The 16,055-nt window shown below is 33.6% G+C and overlaps 1 protein-coding gene across 2 annotated transcripts in view; it reads right to left on the bottom strand.

Moving 5' to 3' along the window:
* MAN1A1 (mannosidase alpha class 1A member 1) overlaps nt 1-16,055 on the bottom strand; it is a 178,033-nt gene that overhangs the window by 76,251 nt on the left and 85,727 nt on the right. For both annotated transcript variants that reach the window (XM_012549315.3, XM_031964348.1), the window contains exon 6: nt 6,738-6,832. In XM_012549315.3, coding sequence (XP_012404769.3) covers nt 6,738-6,832 — 95 coding nt within the window. The remainder of the gene's footprint in view (nt 1-6,737; nt 6,833-16,055) is intronic.

Raw genomic sequence — 16,055 nt, 5'->3', positions numbered from 1 at the left:
CACAAAATGAAGAGGAAAGCTAGCGGACCATTGCTTGTGAGGACCCTAGTCACAATTCCAAGGTGAAGTGTTTGTGATCACTCAGAGAAGTAGGAGACCTGGTCTCAGGTCTAAGGCAGAAAGGAGCATTAACACTTCTGACTGCAGAAAAATAGGAGCCCAAGTAATAATTCCAGGGTCATAAAAAACAAAAGCATTTACAGTTGCAGGGATTCTGGTCACAGTTCCAGCAAGGGGAAGAATATTTGTGCTCACAAACCAGTGTTACAATCCAGGGGAACAGTGACCATACTTCCCCTTTGATCATATCACCTTGGAAGAAATGAAAACTTACAGACACCTCAGAATTAACTCAAATTCATGAAAAACCTGAAACTTGGGATAGTGCCCTCTCAACTTTGTCAGCAGAATCAAAACCTTAACATAAAGTTAAAAGTTAAGAAATAAGGCTGGAAAATGAACAAACAACAACAAAAAAAGAACCTGACCAGAGAAAGTATCTGTGGTGTCACAGATCAAAACACAAAGTCAGAAGACAAAAAAGTAAAAACTGCCACATCTAAAACCTCAAACATGTGAATTGGCCCCAAAAAGAATTTCTGGAAGAGCTCAAAAAGGCTTTTTAAGAAATCAAATAAGAGAAGTAAGTGGAAGAAAAATTGGGAAAATAAATGACAGGGCTACAAGATAATTATGAAAAAGGAGCCAACAGCTTAGTAAAGAAAGCACCCAAAACAAAAAACCCTCCACAACACTGAAATAACATCTTAAAAAAACAGAACTGGCCAAATGGTAAAAGAGGTACAAGAATTTCCTTAAAAAGTAGAATTGACTAATGGAAATAGAGGTACAAAAGCTCACTGAAGAAAATAATTCAATTAGAACTGGGCAAAGGAAAGCTAATGACTCCATGAGACATCAAGAAATAATAAAACAAAGTAAAGCAAAAATGTGAAATTTCTCATTGGAAAAACAACTGACCTGGGAAATAGATGGGAGAAAAGATAATTTAAGAATTATTGGATTACCTGAAAGCCATGATTAACAAAGATCATTTTACAAAACTATCAATGAAAACTACTTTGATAGAACCAGAAGATAAAACAGAGTTGGAAAGAATCCACTGGTCAATTCCTGAAAGAGATTCCGAATGAAAACTCCCAGAAATAATACAGCCAAATTCTCGAGGGCTTGAAATATATATTCTGAAAAGCAAAGGATTACAACTAGGATTACCATTCTCAGAAAAACTGAGTATAATCCTACGGGGGGGGGGGGGGGGGGGGGGGGGGGGGAGGAAGGGAGGGAACCTAACAAATAAAGGTCTTTCAAGAATTCCTGAGAAAATGACCAGAACAGAATAGAAAATTTGACTTCCAAATAAAAAATTGAAAGTATAAAGAGGTAAACGGGATAGAGAAACCATAAGGGAGTCAATAAGGTTAAATGGTTTATATAACTATATGGGGTGGGTGTGTGTGTGTGTGTGTGTGTGTGTGTGTGTGTGTGTGTTATAGGTGTGAATCGATTATGATGGAAGTTATTTTAAAAATTAAAATTAAGGGTTAAGAAAGAGGGATCCACTGGGAGAAGGAAGAGGGAAAGAGGTATAATGAGAAAATTTTGTCATATAAAAGAGGTATAAAAAGAAGAGGTTTTTACACTAGAGGAGAACATGGTTGGGGAAAAGGAGAAGGTGAATAACCCAATGCAGGGATATTGATAGAAAGGAGAACAGACTGAAGAAGGTGGTGGTCAGAAGCAAAACAGACTTTTTGAAGGAAAAGAGGAGAGAGAAGAAAAAGAGAAGAGAGAAAAGAGAAAGAGGAGAGAGAGAAGGGAGAAGGAAAAGGAGAGAGGAAAAAACAGGATGAAGGGAAATACAGTTAGTGTCAATGTGAATATGAATGGAATGAACTCAGCCATAAAATGGAAGCAGATAGCAGAATGGATTAAAAACTAGAAACTGACAATATGTTGTTTATAAGAAATATAGTTGAAGCAGAGAGACACAAACAGAATAAAGGTAAAGGACTGGAGCAGAATTTATTATGCTTCAGCTGAAGTGAAAATTAACAGCTGCCAGATGTAATCCAGAACTACTTCTATTGGCAGCCAGATGGTCATATAATCTTACCCATTTTAGTTTGAAAATTTAATTGGGAATCTTACAATATGGTTTAATAATCTTCAGTTTTGCAACTTTCTTTACAAATATTAAAATACAATATTTTTATCTTAAACACAGAAAGTTTTCATATTAGATAATATATAAAAGCATGAAAATGAGAATTCAAATGTACTTAGTGCTACTGATAGCAAAGATGAATAATATGAAAAGAGTTCAGATTTAAAATTAACAGGTAATAAGCATTTCTACTTTAAGAATGGGTTTTCTTAATGTACAAGGAGCTCTAGCTGCAACTTCCTTTCCCTTTTAACAAGTGAGCTTTTAAAAACTTTGGTTCTTCAAAGTGAATGAAACTAAACCAAACCAGATCAAAATTGTCCTATTGTGCTATTAAGTATATTTGTTTAAAGAAGAGATGGCAATGACTACTATCAGTTTTTTTTTTAAATGCTTTCCCCTCTAAGAAAGAAATAGCTACAATATAGATTTATAAATACCTTCAGCTTGTTTTAATATATCTGCTACTCCAATTTCTTGACCCTTTAGAAAACAACAACAACACAAAGTTGTAGCTGGAATGGATTGGAGACAATCTAGTCCAAAAGTTCTTAATCTAGGATTTGGGTACTTTAAAAACATTTTTTGGGGGATAAATATTTCAATTTTTATTTTCAAATTTATTTTCTTTATAATTATTTGTATTTTATAATATATGTTTGCAAATATTGTGGAAGTTTATTAAAAACTTCCTTTGTAGCTTCTCCAGAAGAATTAAGAAATGTTTCTTCTAAAGCCTTTTACAAAACCTTAGGAGAAGCCCCTTGGAAAGGTGTGCAATAGGAGACAAAAAGGCTTTTCTTACAGAAACAGCTTGGGGTGAGGAGTAAACTTCAAGTAAACTTGAAACTCTTGTCCATTTTAGTTCTTGCTTTCCTCCCCTTCCACTTGAAATAATTGTTACGATCCTTCTCCTTTAAGGACTAAAATATCAATAAAAGAAAGGAAATTCCTTTATTTAATCAGCAATAAAGAGAAGAATACCATGAGATAGGGATTGGTTATTCAACAAATTATGAAATATCAACTTAGAAAGAATTTTAATATATCTGTTTCTTATTCAACATTCTAATAAATATTACTGGATTTTATCTTGGGGCAAAATCATGAAGGATGACATGGGGGAAGTATCATACTGGATATTTCTCTAATTCAGAAATAACATGGTTATAGATCAATGATACATGAAATAAAGTTGTTTATGGAAAACTGGAACCAAAACTCAGATTAAGGTATTAGGATTAAAATTTTTCCTTCAACAACACTATTCTTTTTTTTTTTGAAAGATTTATTTTTTTTTATTTAATAGCCTTTTATTTACAGGTTATATGGTATGGGTAACTTTACAGCATTAACAATTGCCAAACCTCTTGTTCCAATTTTTCACCTCTTACCCCCCATACCCTCCCCCAGATGGCAGGATGACCAGTAGATTCAACAACACTATTCTAAGAAGAGTCCATAAATTAATAAGTTATACCAGAGTGCTAAAGGGGTCCATGACACAAAAAAGTTAAAAACTCTTTCCTTAGCTTAATCTTCTCATTCTACCAATGGGTTCTAACTTTTTTTCCCCCTAAAGAAAAAAAAAAGAGGGAGAGGGAGTTAGATGGTGCAGTAGATAGAGCACCAGCCCTGAAGTCAGGAGGACCTGAGTTCAAATCTGGCCTTAGACACTTAACACTTCCTAGCTGTGTGACCATGGGCAAGTCACTTAACCCCGATTGCCTCAGCAAAGAAAAAAAAAAGATCCGAAATGTTACAGCTAAATAATAATAGAAGAACTGAAAGTAGAAGCTAGGTCTCTTCATATTGAGTCCATGTCCTTTTTATCTAATCTGTTTAATATTTTTTTCCCTTTACTTTTAATTATGTCTTCTTTGATTTCTAAGATTTCTATTTTGGTGCTTAATCAGAGAATTTTAATTTGGTTATTTTTCTAGATTTATTTTTAAGTGGTATGCCCAATTCATTTACCTCCTCTTTCTCTGATGTAATCATTCAGTGATCTAGATTTCTCCTAAGATCCATTTGGGTGCATCTCACAAATTTCGGAATGCTATCTCGTTGTCATTGTCATTATGGAATTATTGATTATATCTATTATTTGTTCCTTGACCCCTCATTCTTTAGGACTAGATTATTTAGTTTGAATTAAATTTTAATTTATGCTTCAAATAGGCCAAATATTGAAAATTCAAAATTATTTTTATTGCATTATGATCCCAAAAGACTGGATTTAATACTTCTGTTTACTACCCCTCTTCTTTAAAGAGTAATATATCAAAATGATAAGGAAGAGGTTCCTTTGTTTAATTAGGAGAAAAGGAATGATTCCATTGTTGCTTGTTTTTTTAATTTGTGAGCTTTCTATGCTTTAATATATGGTCAATTTTATGAAGGTGCTATGTACAGCTAAGAAAAAGTATATTCTTTTCTATTTCCATTCAGTTTTCTACAGAGTTCTACTATTGGTAACTTTTCTAAAATTCTATTCATTTCCTAAACTTCTTTCTTGTTTATTTAATGGTTAGATCCTTTCCATTTTTTCTGGATTCCTTCCTTTCAAAGTAGTACACACAAGAACAACCAAAATATTTGGCAGGAATATGTTTATAGCTAGGTGAGCGTTATACTCAAGTGTGGTCAACGTTATATTTGGGACTATTCCATAAAGAGAAAAATCTGGAAACATGGAAGTTAATACTGTATGTTTCTATGAAAAAAGCAAGAGATCTTAAGAGGTCATATTATATTCTTGATTTTTGCTTGATTTACATTGTGTGCTTGATTTTTGTTGTTTGTTTTCTTTAAATAAGGGGGTTTATTTGAAGTGGCTGATAGATAGCAGCAAGCTTTTTCATGAGTCTCTTTCATGCTTATATGGTGCAACCTCTGAGTATAGAAAAGAGCTCTGGAAAGCTCATTTCAAAGAGCTCTCCAGAATGACTGGGCAAACTGAGTAATTTAAGTGTTCTTGTTTTCAGTTTCTCCAACTATTGTAATAGGTTTTTTTTTTTTCTTTTCCCATCTTTGCCAGTGTGATGGGTAAGAGATGGAACCTCAGAGTTGTTTTAATTTGTAATTTTCCACTAGTGGAGCATTTTTTTCATGAATATATTGAAATTTAATAGGACAGAGTTCATAGATTTAAAGGTAAAGGGGGTCATCTAGTGTAACTTCTTCATTTTACAGATGAGGAATCTAAGACTCAATGAAATTAAGTGATTTGACAAAGAGGTAGTAAATAACAAAGGTAGGTAACAAAAATTTAAAGGTACTGTTGTACCATGTAGCCTCTTAAGACCCTTTCCTTGAGATGGAAAGGAGCTACAGAGATGCTCCCCAAGTTGGCACAGTGGTAAGAACAAGTCCTGATACATCCTATTACGAAATTCTTGATACAGTAGCACTTCAGTTAAAGGTAATTCAATTGCATGGATCACTTGGCCAGTATTATATGTAATCTACAGTATATCTTTCAATCCATCAGATATATATATAATAATAGATTAAAACAAAGGATATGTGAAAATAGACTACTTGAAAGAAAAATTAACTGAATAATAACCAATACCTTTATGTCTGAATGAAAGCAGGTACTAGCCTTAAATATTTAGGAAAAAACATTCTGAAGAAACCTATGTTACAATTTAATGTTCATTATTTTTAAAAGTTTTGATTTGGTGCTTTTGCATTGACAATACTGATAAAGTGTATATTTTAAGGTGTACATGTGCATTTAATATAAAACCAAGACCATAAGTATGAGAGTACACATTGCTTTCATATTTTGTTGAGATAGAATTAATTGAGTTAGGCTAAGAGAAAATGGTTAATCAAAGGAATGCTCAAACAACTAGAGATAATCAAACCACTCCCAAAAGGAACAATGAGAAGGAAGCTCCCTTAAGTGTTCCTTCCAGGATTCCTTGTAGCTTGCTTATAGACTGATTAACCAACATCCCCCACTTTTTTCATAAGCAGAATTGCTCTCTCTTCTATAAGGGAACAGAGCAACCAGAAAAGCTCTCTCAACTCAAGAATCTATTCACCTTTGGAGGTTTTCATAGGTTTGTGAACTGATTCTTTCTCATAGGTTCAGGGGCAGACTGGATGGTCTCATGGGAACCTTCCATCACATAATTTGCTCTAAGATTGATGCCCATCCACTGGCAAGAATGCTTGCATTGTGTAATACATTCTGGCATGCCACTTAAATCCATGACAAAATGTTCTAGGTCCCCTGAGAAGTGCTTAATAGGTACAGAATTCTTTCTGTTGAGCAAAACAATGACAATATATTTCTTTATAAATGTAGAAATAATGCCTCTGACCTAATGTTAAAATTGACTTTCTCACAGTGCTTGGAAAACACTGTGCTCTATTTCCTGGTCTTAATTGTGACCAATGGCAAATATCTGTGAAATGGCTAAGCAGAATAGCAAAGCTAATCAGCCTGTACAAGATTAGAGTGCAAAATACTAACAAATTAATCAGCCCCAGACTCAAATAATAACCCATCCTCCTATTAAATTAAGAATTTTACCTCTTCAAATTCAGCAATGCCCAAGGTATTCCAGAGGGTGTGTGAAATGCAGGAAGTAATTTTTCTCCAAGTTCCACTGCTTTCTTTCGAAATATCTGCAAAGTTAAACAGTTTAATAAACTACAAGTCAAAGTAAAATGATAAAATGTACCATGCTATTGCATCTTATTTAAAACTTAAAAAAATTAAAGGAAATAGAAATGCATCTGGATATATTTTGTGATCCTCACAAAAAGGTCTACTATGATGCAACTTGCTTGATTAAGGTGAAGACTTCATTTCTTGGATCCTAAATTCTAACCCTAGAACAGTGAAAGTCTGTATGTTTGTCATTCAAAGAACACTCTGAACACTCTAGCTAAAGAAAAGGCTCTTCATCTAAGAGCTGACCACCATTTTTTTTTCAGGCATAGCAACTTAGGGAGTTTCTTCACTAGGTTATATAAACTGTATTGTGGATGGAGCACCATGAGTTATGAAATCCTAGATCCTTCAAGAGTTATAGAATGGATATATTCAGAAATCTCTTCCATCCATACATCTAGTTTTCCCCTTTACTTAAGGCATGGAGATTAGGACTGAAGCCTAGAAGATAATGAAAGAGTAAGAACTTGGTCATTTTTCAAATACTTACCAATGCCCCTAGCAAAACAATTTTTTAATGTCTTTCTCCTTAAGCAGGGACTATTGGGTTCCTGTTGTCTAATCTTATTCTATCTTTTCCTTTTTTCAATCTATTCTGTAGTCACTTCACCTGAACAAAGCTGGTAATGTGGCTTGTACATTAAAGAACATGGTACACTAATAATTCTAGATCTTCCCAGAATCTCATTCCTGTGGAATCTAGCTTACATTTTATAAGAGGGAGTCAAAAGGACAGAATGGGCTGAGATTCATCTAGATTAAATTCTTTTTACTTTAATCAGAACTAAGCTTTCCAAATTGGGTGGGGTCTGAATAAGATTGAGAAGAATTGTTAAAATCCAATCTCATTATTAGCTCTACAATACTCTGAGGCTGATTTGACATAGTAGAGAAAAAAAAACCCTGAATTTCCCTAATTTTAACAACTGGTTATTTAATAATTTCTCTCTGTGTGTGTCTACCTCGATCCAATATTGCTCCCTTTCACCTTCAACATTTTATGAGTCTTCAAAGCTAGAAGAGAAAACTATCTGGAAAAATCTATTACCTCCTTTGCTCTCAGGGGTCAAAGTCAAGAAACTTGTTCAATAACTGCTTTATTTATCTTTTACTTCTCTAGCCCTTGTTCAAATTAAAGTTCAAGCACTATTTTTTAAAATCAGCTAAAATATGAACACAAATATACATAAATTCAGATTTACACATGACTTTTAACCTCCTCCCCAAAAGAAAAATTTTCCTTAATCTTTGGTAGTCATCTCTTTAAGAATCTATATCACTCTTTCCATCTATTTCTTTGTGCCCTTTCTACACTTTCCTTCTACTAATGGGCATTTGCCAAGTCATTGGATCACAGGCTAAATCCATAAGACTAAGTACTAAATTGTCTATTCTTTTCTTTCAACTTAGTCTCTCACCCTTAAGAGAGGTGAACGAATTCATTTCACACTTTCAACTATCACCTACTGCAACACTCATAATTTAGTATCCCATCCGTTTAGTAAATTATTAAATACCTACATGTGTAAAGTGCTAGAGTGATTACTAGGGATACAAAGACAAAATAAACACAGGTCCCATCCTCAAAATGTAATAATATAAAAGAGCCTATAATAAAAGAATTTTAGATTTTTACCACCTTTTAAAAACATCTCCACTTGTCTATAGATTGCTGTCATGATTTTTTAAAAAACATAATAGTATTTCTTACAGGTGCTGCTTTCTCTCCCCTGACACTGATACTACTAAAACTCTCCCTTCTACAGGAGGCCTTTCCCAATCCCATTTAATTCTACTGCTGTCTATCCTCTGTTGATAATTTCTAATTTTTATTCTGTATACACGTTGTACATAATTGTTTATATGTTGTCTCCCCTATTAGACTGTGAATTCCTTGGGAGCAGGCACTTTTCTGTGCATTCCTAGGCTTAGCACAATTCCTGAAATATATTAGGTACTTTATAAATCTTTAATGACTATCTTCCACTCCATATTCTTCCCCTCTAACTTCACTGACCCAATCAAAAACTCTCCCATTCTCTCAGCCAAGCAGGCTTGAAATTTCTGAATCAAATTTCAACTAATCCTTTTTCCATCATTCCCCTATTTCCAATCACTCATCAAGGACTACTCATTTTTCCTTGGAAATAGATTACTTCCTTTGAAATTCCATTGTCAATACTTCTACTCAAGTATTCCAATTCCACACCAAGCCAAACATGATCTTTCTGTTACTATTTGATTTTACTTCCACCAGGTGGAAAAGCCTCTTTAAACTATTTCAAATATAAACCTTTGCCTCTTAAAAAAAAAACTTAGTTCAAGTGCCACCTTTTAGAAGAATCCTTTTCTGCTTCTCATAGATGCAAAAAACAAACAAACAAACAAACAAAAAAAACCCCAAAACAAAAACCTTCCCCTCCTCCTCCCTCATCATCTTATATTTATTTTACTTTTATTTTTTGACAGAAAAAAAGCTATTTCAGAAACATAATGATTGATTAAAATGGCAATTCTCTTATCTCTTAACTTTACTCTAGGAGGGACTTTCTAGTCAACCATCTGCCAGACTTTTAGTTTGAGGATGGGTCTTTCATTAGGAACCCAAGGTAAGCATGGTAATTAGTTTTCTTTTTATCTCAGAACAATATGCTATTGATCTACTTAAATGTAACAGAATGCTGTTTGTTGGCACTGTAATCCAAACCCTGTTCAATATATCACCATCATCAACATCACTAATATTTATATAATGCTTGCTATGTGCCAAGCTTTATAAATATTATCTTCTTTAATCCTCACAACAATCGGAAGAGCTATTATGTGTGTGCTATTATAATCTCCATGTTATGGGTGAGGAAATTGAGGCAGAAATTAAATGACTAGCCCAGGATGTTAGAGGCCAGATTTGAACTCAAGTCTTTATGATTTCAAGCCTGGCAATCTATTATAGGATATACATAACCAAGTATCATTTCCTGAGGAAGTGGATATTACTGAAAACAAAATAAGAAGTTACCTTAGGGGGTTAATATATCTTTTCTTTATAAGTCTGGTCCCTCAGCTTATTTGAAACCAACCTGTGGACTTGTTGGTTGGAGAAACTGAGAAATTCTCCAACAAATCACATGTATAAAGTCATTTCCATCCATAGAATACAAATTCCTTGAAGGTAGAAGCCGATTCACTTTTCATCTTTGCATACCCAACTAGCTTTGTGCTCAGCATTTAATTAAATGCCTACTGTTTCATTTTTGGGAGAACTAGTGATAACTTAATATCGCTCAATTTAACAACTGACTAAATACTTGTTTTATGGTACTCATTCCTCCCCCCTCTCCCTTTAGATTTCTTTATCTTAATAAACTTAGAATACTTAATCATTTGCTCAACTGTAGGGTATAACTGATTCATCTAGCAAGTCATAAGTGGTAGCTTCACATTTTTATGTTGTGCTGTCCAGCACAGAATGAGCTTTTTCACCTTAGCATTATCCACCCCTCTACAACCATAACACAATCATCTTACAAAGAATAATTGTTTCATGAATGTTTATTGAATTTATTTCTCATTGGTTTAAGCTTCTTATCTACAGTGGTTACTACTTCTCCTGTCTCCCTTGTACAGCATAACGGTTATAGTATTTTTGGACGAAAATGTTAAAAACAATCATTTACTAGATGAATAAACAGATGTGAAATTGGCCCAATTTTGACCCTTAATTTTTGTTTTGGGACATCACCTGGTGTGAAGGTCACTACTGCATTCCCAGAACCTAGCAAGGGATATAGTAGGCACTGAATACTGCTAATAGTCAGAAAGACTATCACATCCTGGTTTTGACAGATATCAATTATGTGACCAAAGGCTTTCCCTTAACCTTTTAGTGACTCAAAAAACTCTATAGGACTTTAAGTTGCAAGTTGTTGCTAATATGCATTGGTGAAGGGAGTTTCTGTACCAGGAAATCCTTACAGGTCTGGAGCAATAAAAAAGTTAAATTTATCACTACTTCAAGATAGCAATATTGTCCCTGTTCTAGCAGAGTAAACAGAGATTTCCCACAGGGAACAACCTATATTCTCTAAGAGAAATGAATATTTTCAACCCAAAATGGAAAATACCCAATATACTCCCAAATTATTCGACTATAATTAGTGCTACTAAGGCTATCAGGGAGAAGAGAAATATATCATAAATATGCATAAAAAATATAGTCAAGACCAACATACATGAAATAATGAACAGAATTACAAAGTTCAAATTACAAATAGTGCATTAACCTTAACTTGTATGTGGGCCTGTTTTTATTTTCAGCTGGCAGCCTAGAGAAACAAATGCTCAAATTCAAATGTCTGGTCTATTAGCCAAACGAATTGAAATGCTTTACAAATATGAGCAGTTTTGGGAAGCATTATGCATTTTGTTATCCGATTCTCCTTCTGTAGATCCGTGAGGCACAGATGACTGTTTTTGGTGGGGGACCAAGGTAGAGATAAGGGCAATCGAGGAAAATGGGAAGGACAAACTAGTAGCAAAAAATATATAATTATTAAAAATGATTTTATAATAACTTTTAGGTTTCAATAAGACCAATAGTAGCAAAAAAAAAAAAGTGACATAGATATAAATCATTGTTTTAGTATCTTGGATTGAATTTAATTATCTTCAAAAATATTTAACTTCCTTCTAGAAGATTTATACTACAGGGAATAGCTGACACCAAATATAATCCAAATCATAAGTACCCTCCAATCAAAAAGTGAAAACTATGATGAAATAACTCTTGTAATAATCTTCCAAGCATATTTTAGGATTATTTAATGAAGGGTCTTATATGAATGGTGTTCTTGAAATTGTATCAATAAATTATCCTTAAACAAAAAAATGGCAAATACGGAGGCAAGAACATTGGATTTGGACCTGAGTTTGAATCCCAGTGTTACAACATAATATTTGTAAAATCTTGGCCAATTTACTCTACTTTATTGTTGTTCTCATCTGTAAAATGAGAGGAGAGGAGCAAATGATCTCTGTGGTCTTGGCCAGTAATAAGTTCTATGACTGTATAAACATTATTTTTGACTTTTGCTAGTATTTTTTATGTATTTTAAGAATTGTTCACATTAAAAAATCCACAAAATGAAATACATCTACTCTTCACATTATGTTTACAGATAGAACCAGACAGGGCAGTAAATAAAATATCTTGCTTTTTTTGGTTTACTCAATTGCTGCTACCAATAGGCCTATGAATAAATATTTAAATGCTGGAGCAAGGAGTAAAAAAAGGATAAATGAACAAGGACACCTCCTCTAAACAGAAATCTTTTCAGTGTAACTAACATACATTTCAAATTTCAATTGATCATCAGATACCAACATTTCTACTGAATTGGATCATGTAGGCAGTATGGGTTTAATGGTAAGACTTGAACCTGGATTGTTCTGACTCCAAAACTAGTTCTCTACCTTCCATGTCATATTGCCTCTCCTTAAAAACTATATATTATTAAAAATAAAACTTGGCTATGATACAAGGTGCCTGCTTTTATTTTAAATTATATTTATTGGGGCACCTAGGTGGCACAATGTGATAGAGTACCAGCCCTGACCTGGTCTCAGACACTTAACACTTTCTAACTATGTGATTCTGGGCAAGTCACTTAACCCCAATTGCCTTAGTAAAATTAATAAATAAATAATGTTTGTTATTGTTCTGTAAATTCAAATCTTCAAATTTTAGCTACGATGTTAATTATGCTATACCTAAAGTTCTACTAGTGTTCAATTCATTTAGTATGTATCAATGGCTTAGAGGATGAATTCCCCTAAGTATATGTGACATATAAACATTTACAATAAAAGTTTCTTTCATATGCTAAAACTTTAGCACTGGAGAGAAATGATTCATATGTCAACATAAGTTAAGTAATAATAAGTGCATCAATTTAAACTAACTCTTAAAGTGTAAATCATAACGATTCTGCAACACGTGGCTCATTGGCTGGCTTTAACTTGATTGATAGTATCTTTTAAATTTTCCATTTAAAAATAAGAGGATTTTAAGTATCATATTATCCAAATGTCACATTACATAACCAACACTGCATCTGTTTTCAAAATATGAGCTTTTCGTTCTTCTAGGGGACCATAAACAGAACAATAAGTGAATTCCTTGTTAAGAATCAGCACTAGATTACTAAAATATTACACAATTATGTACTCTTCTTATTAGGGAAGAGTTTTTTAAAAAGTATTAATCAAATGAAAACAAATAGATTAAGAAGATTTTCTTTTTTTTTTTCTAATCCATATACACACAATGACTAACCAATACTGAAAAAAGCCCATCAGCTTTCCTTTTTGAGGGCAACGCTAAAACTCATAACTATTTGATAATTTAAATGCTTTCAAAGATATTCTAAAAGCACATTTCAATACAGCTAAAACACATTTTCCAGCAAGAAGTCTTCTCTGGACTCCTGATTTTAGTCATATATCTATCAATGATCAACAGCAATTTGCCTTAGAATCATAGGACCTTAAATATGATCAAGCTCAACCCCTTAATTTTACAGGTAAGGAAAACTGAGGCATAGAGAAGGAAGGATGGAAGGAAGGAAGAGAGGGAGGGAGGGAGGGAGAGAGAGACAATTAGATGGCACAATTAGATGGGTCCTCTTGACTTTGGGGCTGGTGCTCTGAGTTTAAATCTGACTACCCTATTTCCTATATGTGTGACCCTGGGCAAGTCACTTAATCCCAACTGCCTCAGCAAAAAAAATAAAATAAAAAAAATAAAGCAAAGAAAATTGTACCATTTTACAAATACCTATGAAATAAATGCATGATAGCATTCCAAACACCATCATTCTATTAAAAGAAATAAGTGGGTACATGCTAAGGTACTCTTTTTAGATGTTAGATGTATGATCTTGGTAAAGGCACTCAACTTTTTCATCTGTAAAATGGTAATTATTTCCTAGGTTGTTGTGAGGATTAGATGAGAAGTTTATAAATCATTTTGCCAACATAAAAATACTATTTCTAATAATAATAATTATCCTATTATCTATACAAATTAAGCAGGCTTAACTCTTGATTTCTACAAATTTAAACTCTAAAATGGGAAACATGTATACATATTTAAAAGGCAATTATAGATATAGGCATATGTATAAAAACAGGCATTGGTAAAGATTTCTGAAGTGAGCCTTGGCAAACTTCTCTAGCTTCAGGCTTTAGACAAGTCACTTTGTCTAGGAAATTTTGGTTTCCTCATATGTAAAATGGGAATTATAATCTTACTTTCAAAGAAATATATTTGAAAGCCTTTAAAACTATTTAGAGTCTTATCATTTGTTGGAAGGACATTAAATACAAAGAAGTCAGATGAGCCAGACTTCAAAGTTCTGAATTATTATTTAGTGCTATTCAAAATCAAATGAAAGGTGGATATCCTTTAAAAAAGGCCTTATTAAAATTAGAGATTTTCATTTGTATCTGATTCTTCATGACCTCATTTGGGATTTTCTTGGTAAAAATTCTGGAGTGGTTTTCCTCTTCCAATGCATTCTACAGATGAGGAAACCAAGGCAAATGGAGTTGTGACTTTCCCAGGGTCACACAGCTAGTAAATGTCTGAGACTGGATTTAAATTCAGGTCTTCCTGACTACAGATCTGGTGTTCCAGACACTGTACCATTTAGCTGCCCCTAATAGGTTCACATTTTTATAAATATCCTGTAAAAGCCAGCTAGGTGGCACAGTGGACTTGGAATCAGGAAGATTCTTCTTTCTGAGTTTAAATCTAGCCTCAGACACTTCCTAACTGTTAGGGACCTCAGTTCTTTATTTTCACTATCTTTGCCAAGGACCCTCAAATGGGATCCTGAAGAGTCATACTTGACTAAAACAACTGAACAAACACTCCATGCTTAACTCAGAAGAGAGTTCCCTGGGTAGCCACATTGACTTCTTTCTTTACATGTTTCTCCACTTCCTTCTTAAGGGAGGTAATTTGTGATGCAGAATGATGAAGAAGAATTTCTTTTTTAAAGCCTCAAAGCCCTTCTGAGGTCACTGGCTTACAAATAAATCCTCTGAATTTTTTCTCGACTTTTCTAAGGTCTCGGCTATGTTTTATTTGCTACCACAAACTCTAAACTGCTAGAAGTTTCCTCCTAAGATCTTTTCTTTTCCATATACCTTGCCAGTTCTTCCTTTTGGGTCAAAATTAAATCCAGATTAGTAGTTTCTTTCTGAGAAGAAACTGTTAGTAAGGCAAATTACAAATTTATCAGATGCTCTGCTTTTAGTGGAATGAGACTTTCAGCAGATGGGCAGACATTTGGAAGTCATCCATCATGACTATGGCTTGCCCTGTGCCAGTTTTGTGATCTCCATTAGAAAAGAATCATCCATATCTCCAGGAAGTTTATTCTATATACCCACAACAACAGGATTTCTACTTTTTTATTTCAGGCAGTAGTCTATACCACAGTTCTACTTCCAAGCTTGTGAATTACCATTATGTAAAGAGAAATTTTAATGTATGATGCTACCTCCTATATTAGATCTTGCTCAATCTAGGTTTTTAAAAACCTAGGTTTCTCAGACCCTAGTCCTGCCTCTCTAATTTATTCTTTCCAAATCTTCTTAAGACACAGACACAACTATTTTACTAACCTGTATAGAACGTTTCAGTGTCTCCCTATGACATCTAAGATAAAATAAGTAATTATTGCATCCCAGTCACCAGTTCCATTTCAATGTAATCTCAGATATTAAGCTCTTTATTTGAAAATTTCATAGCTTCTTGGAGGCAGAGGTGAGAAAGTGGGCTTGGAAAGCTCCCATACCGAAGGTGCTACTCATCACTGAATGACTCATATCAGTATAAATTTGGTATTAATAAACTTTTATTAAATGCCTATTATATGCCAGACACTGTGCTAAGAGATATGGATACAAAGAAAGGCAAAAGACAATTTCTGAATGAAGAAGAAAGCATGCAAATAACTATGTACAATAAAACTATAATAATTATAACTTGCATTATAGTACCTTAAGGATTATAATACGATTTTTTTTTTTTATGTTTTTATCATTTTATAGATAAAACTGAGACAGAGAATAAGTGACTTACTGGGGGGAAGGGGAGGGTGTCAC

The sequence above is a fragment of the Sarcophilus harrisii genome, chromosome 4, assembly GCF_902635505.1.
Source record: "Sarcophilus harrisii chromosome 4, mSarHar1.11, whole genome shotgun sequence".
Lineage (NCBI taxonomy): Eukaryota > Metazoa > Chordata > Mammalia > Dasyuromorphia > Dasyuridae > Sarcophilus > Sarcophilus harrisii.
Note: the sequence above shows the minus strand (reverse complement) of the source record. Positions and strands in the feature narration are given on the sequence as shown.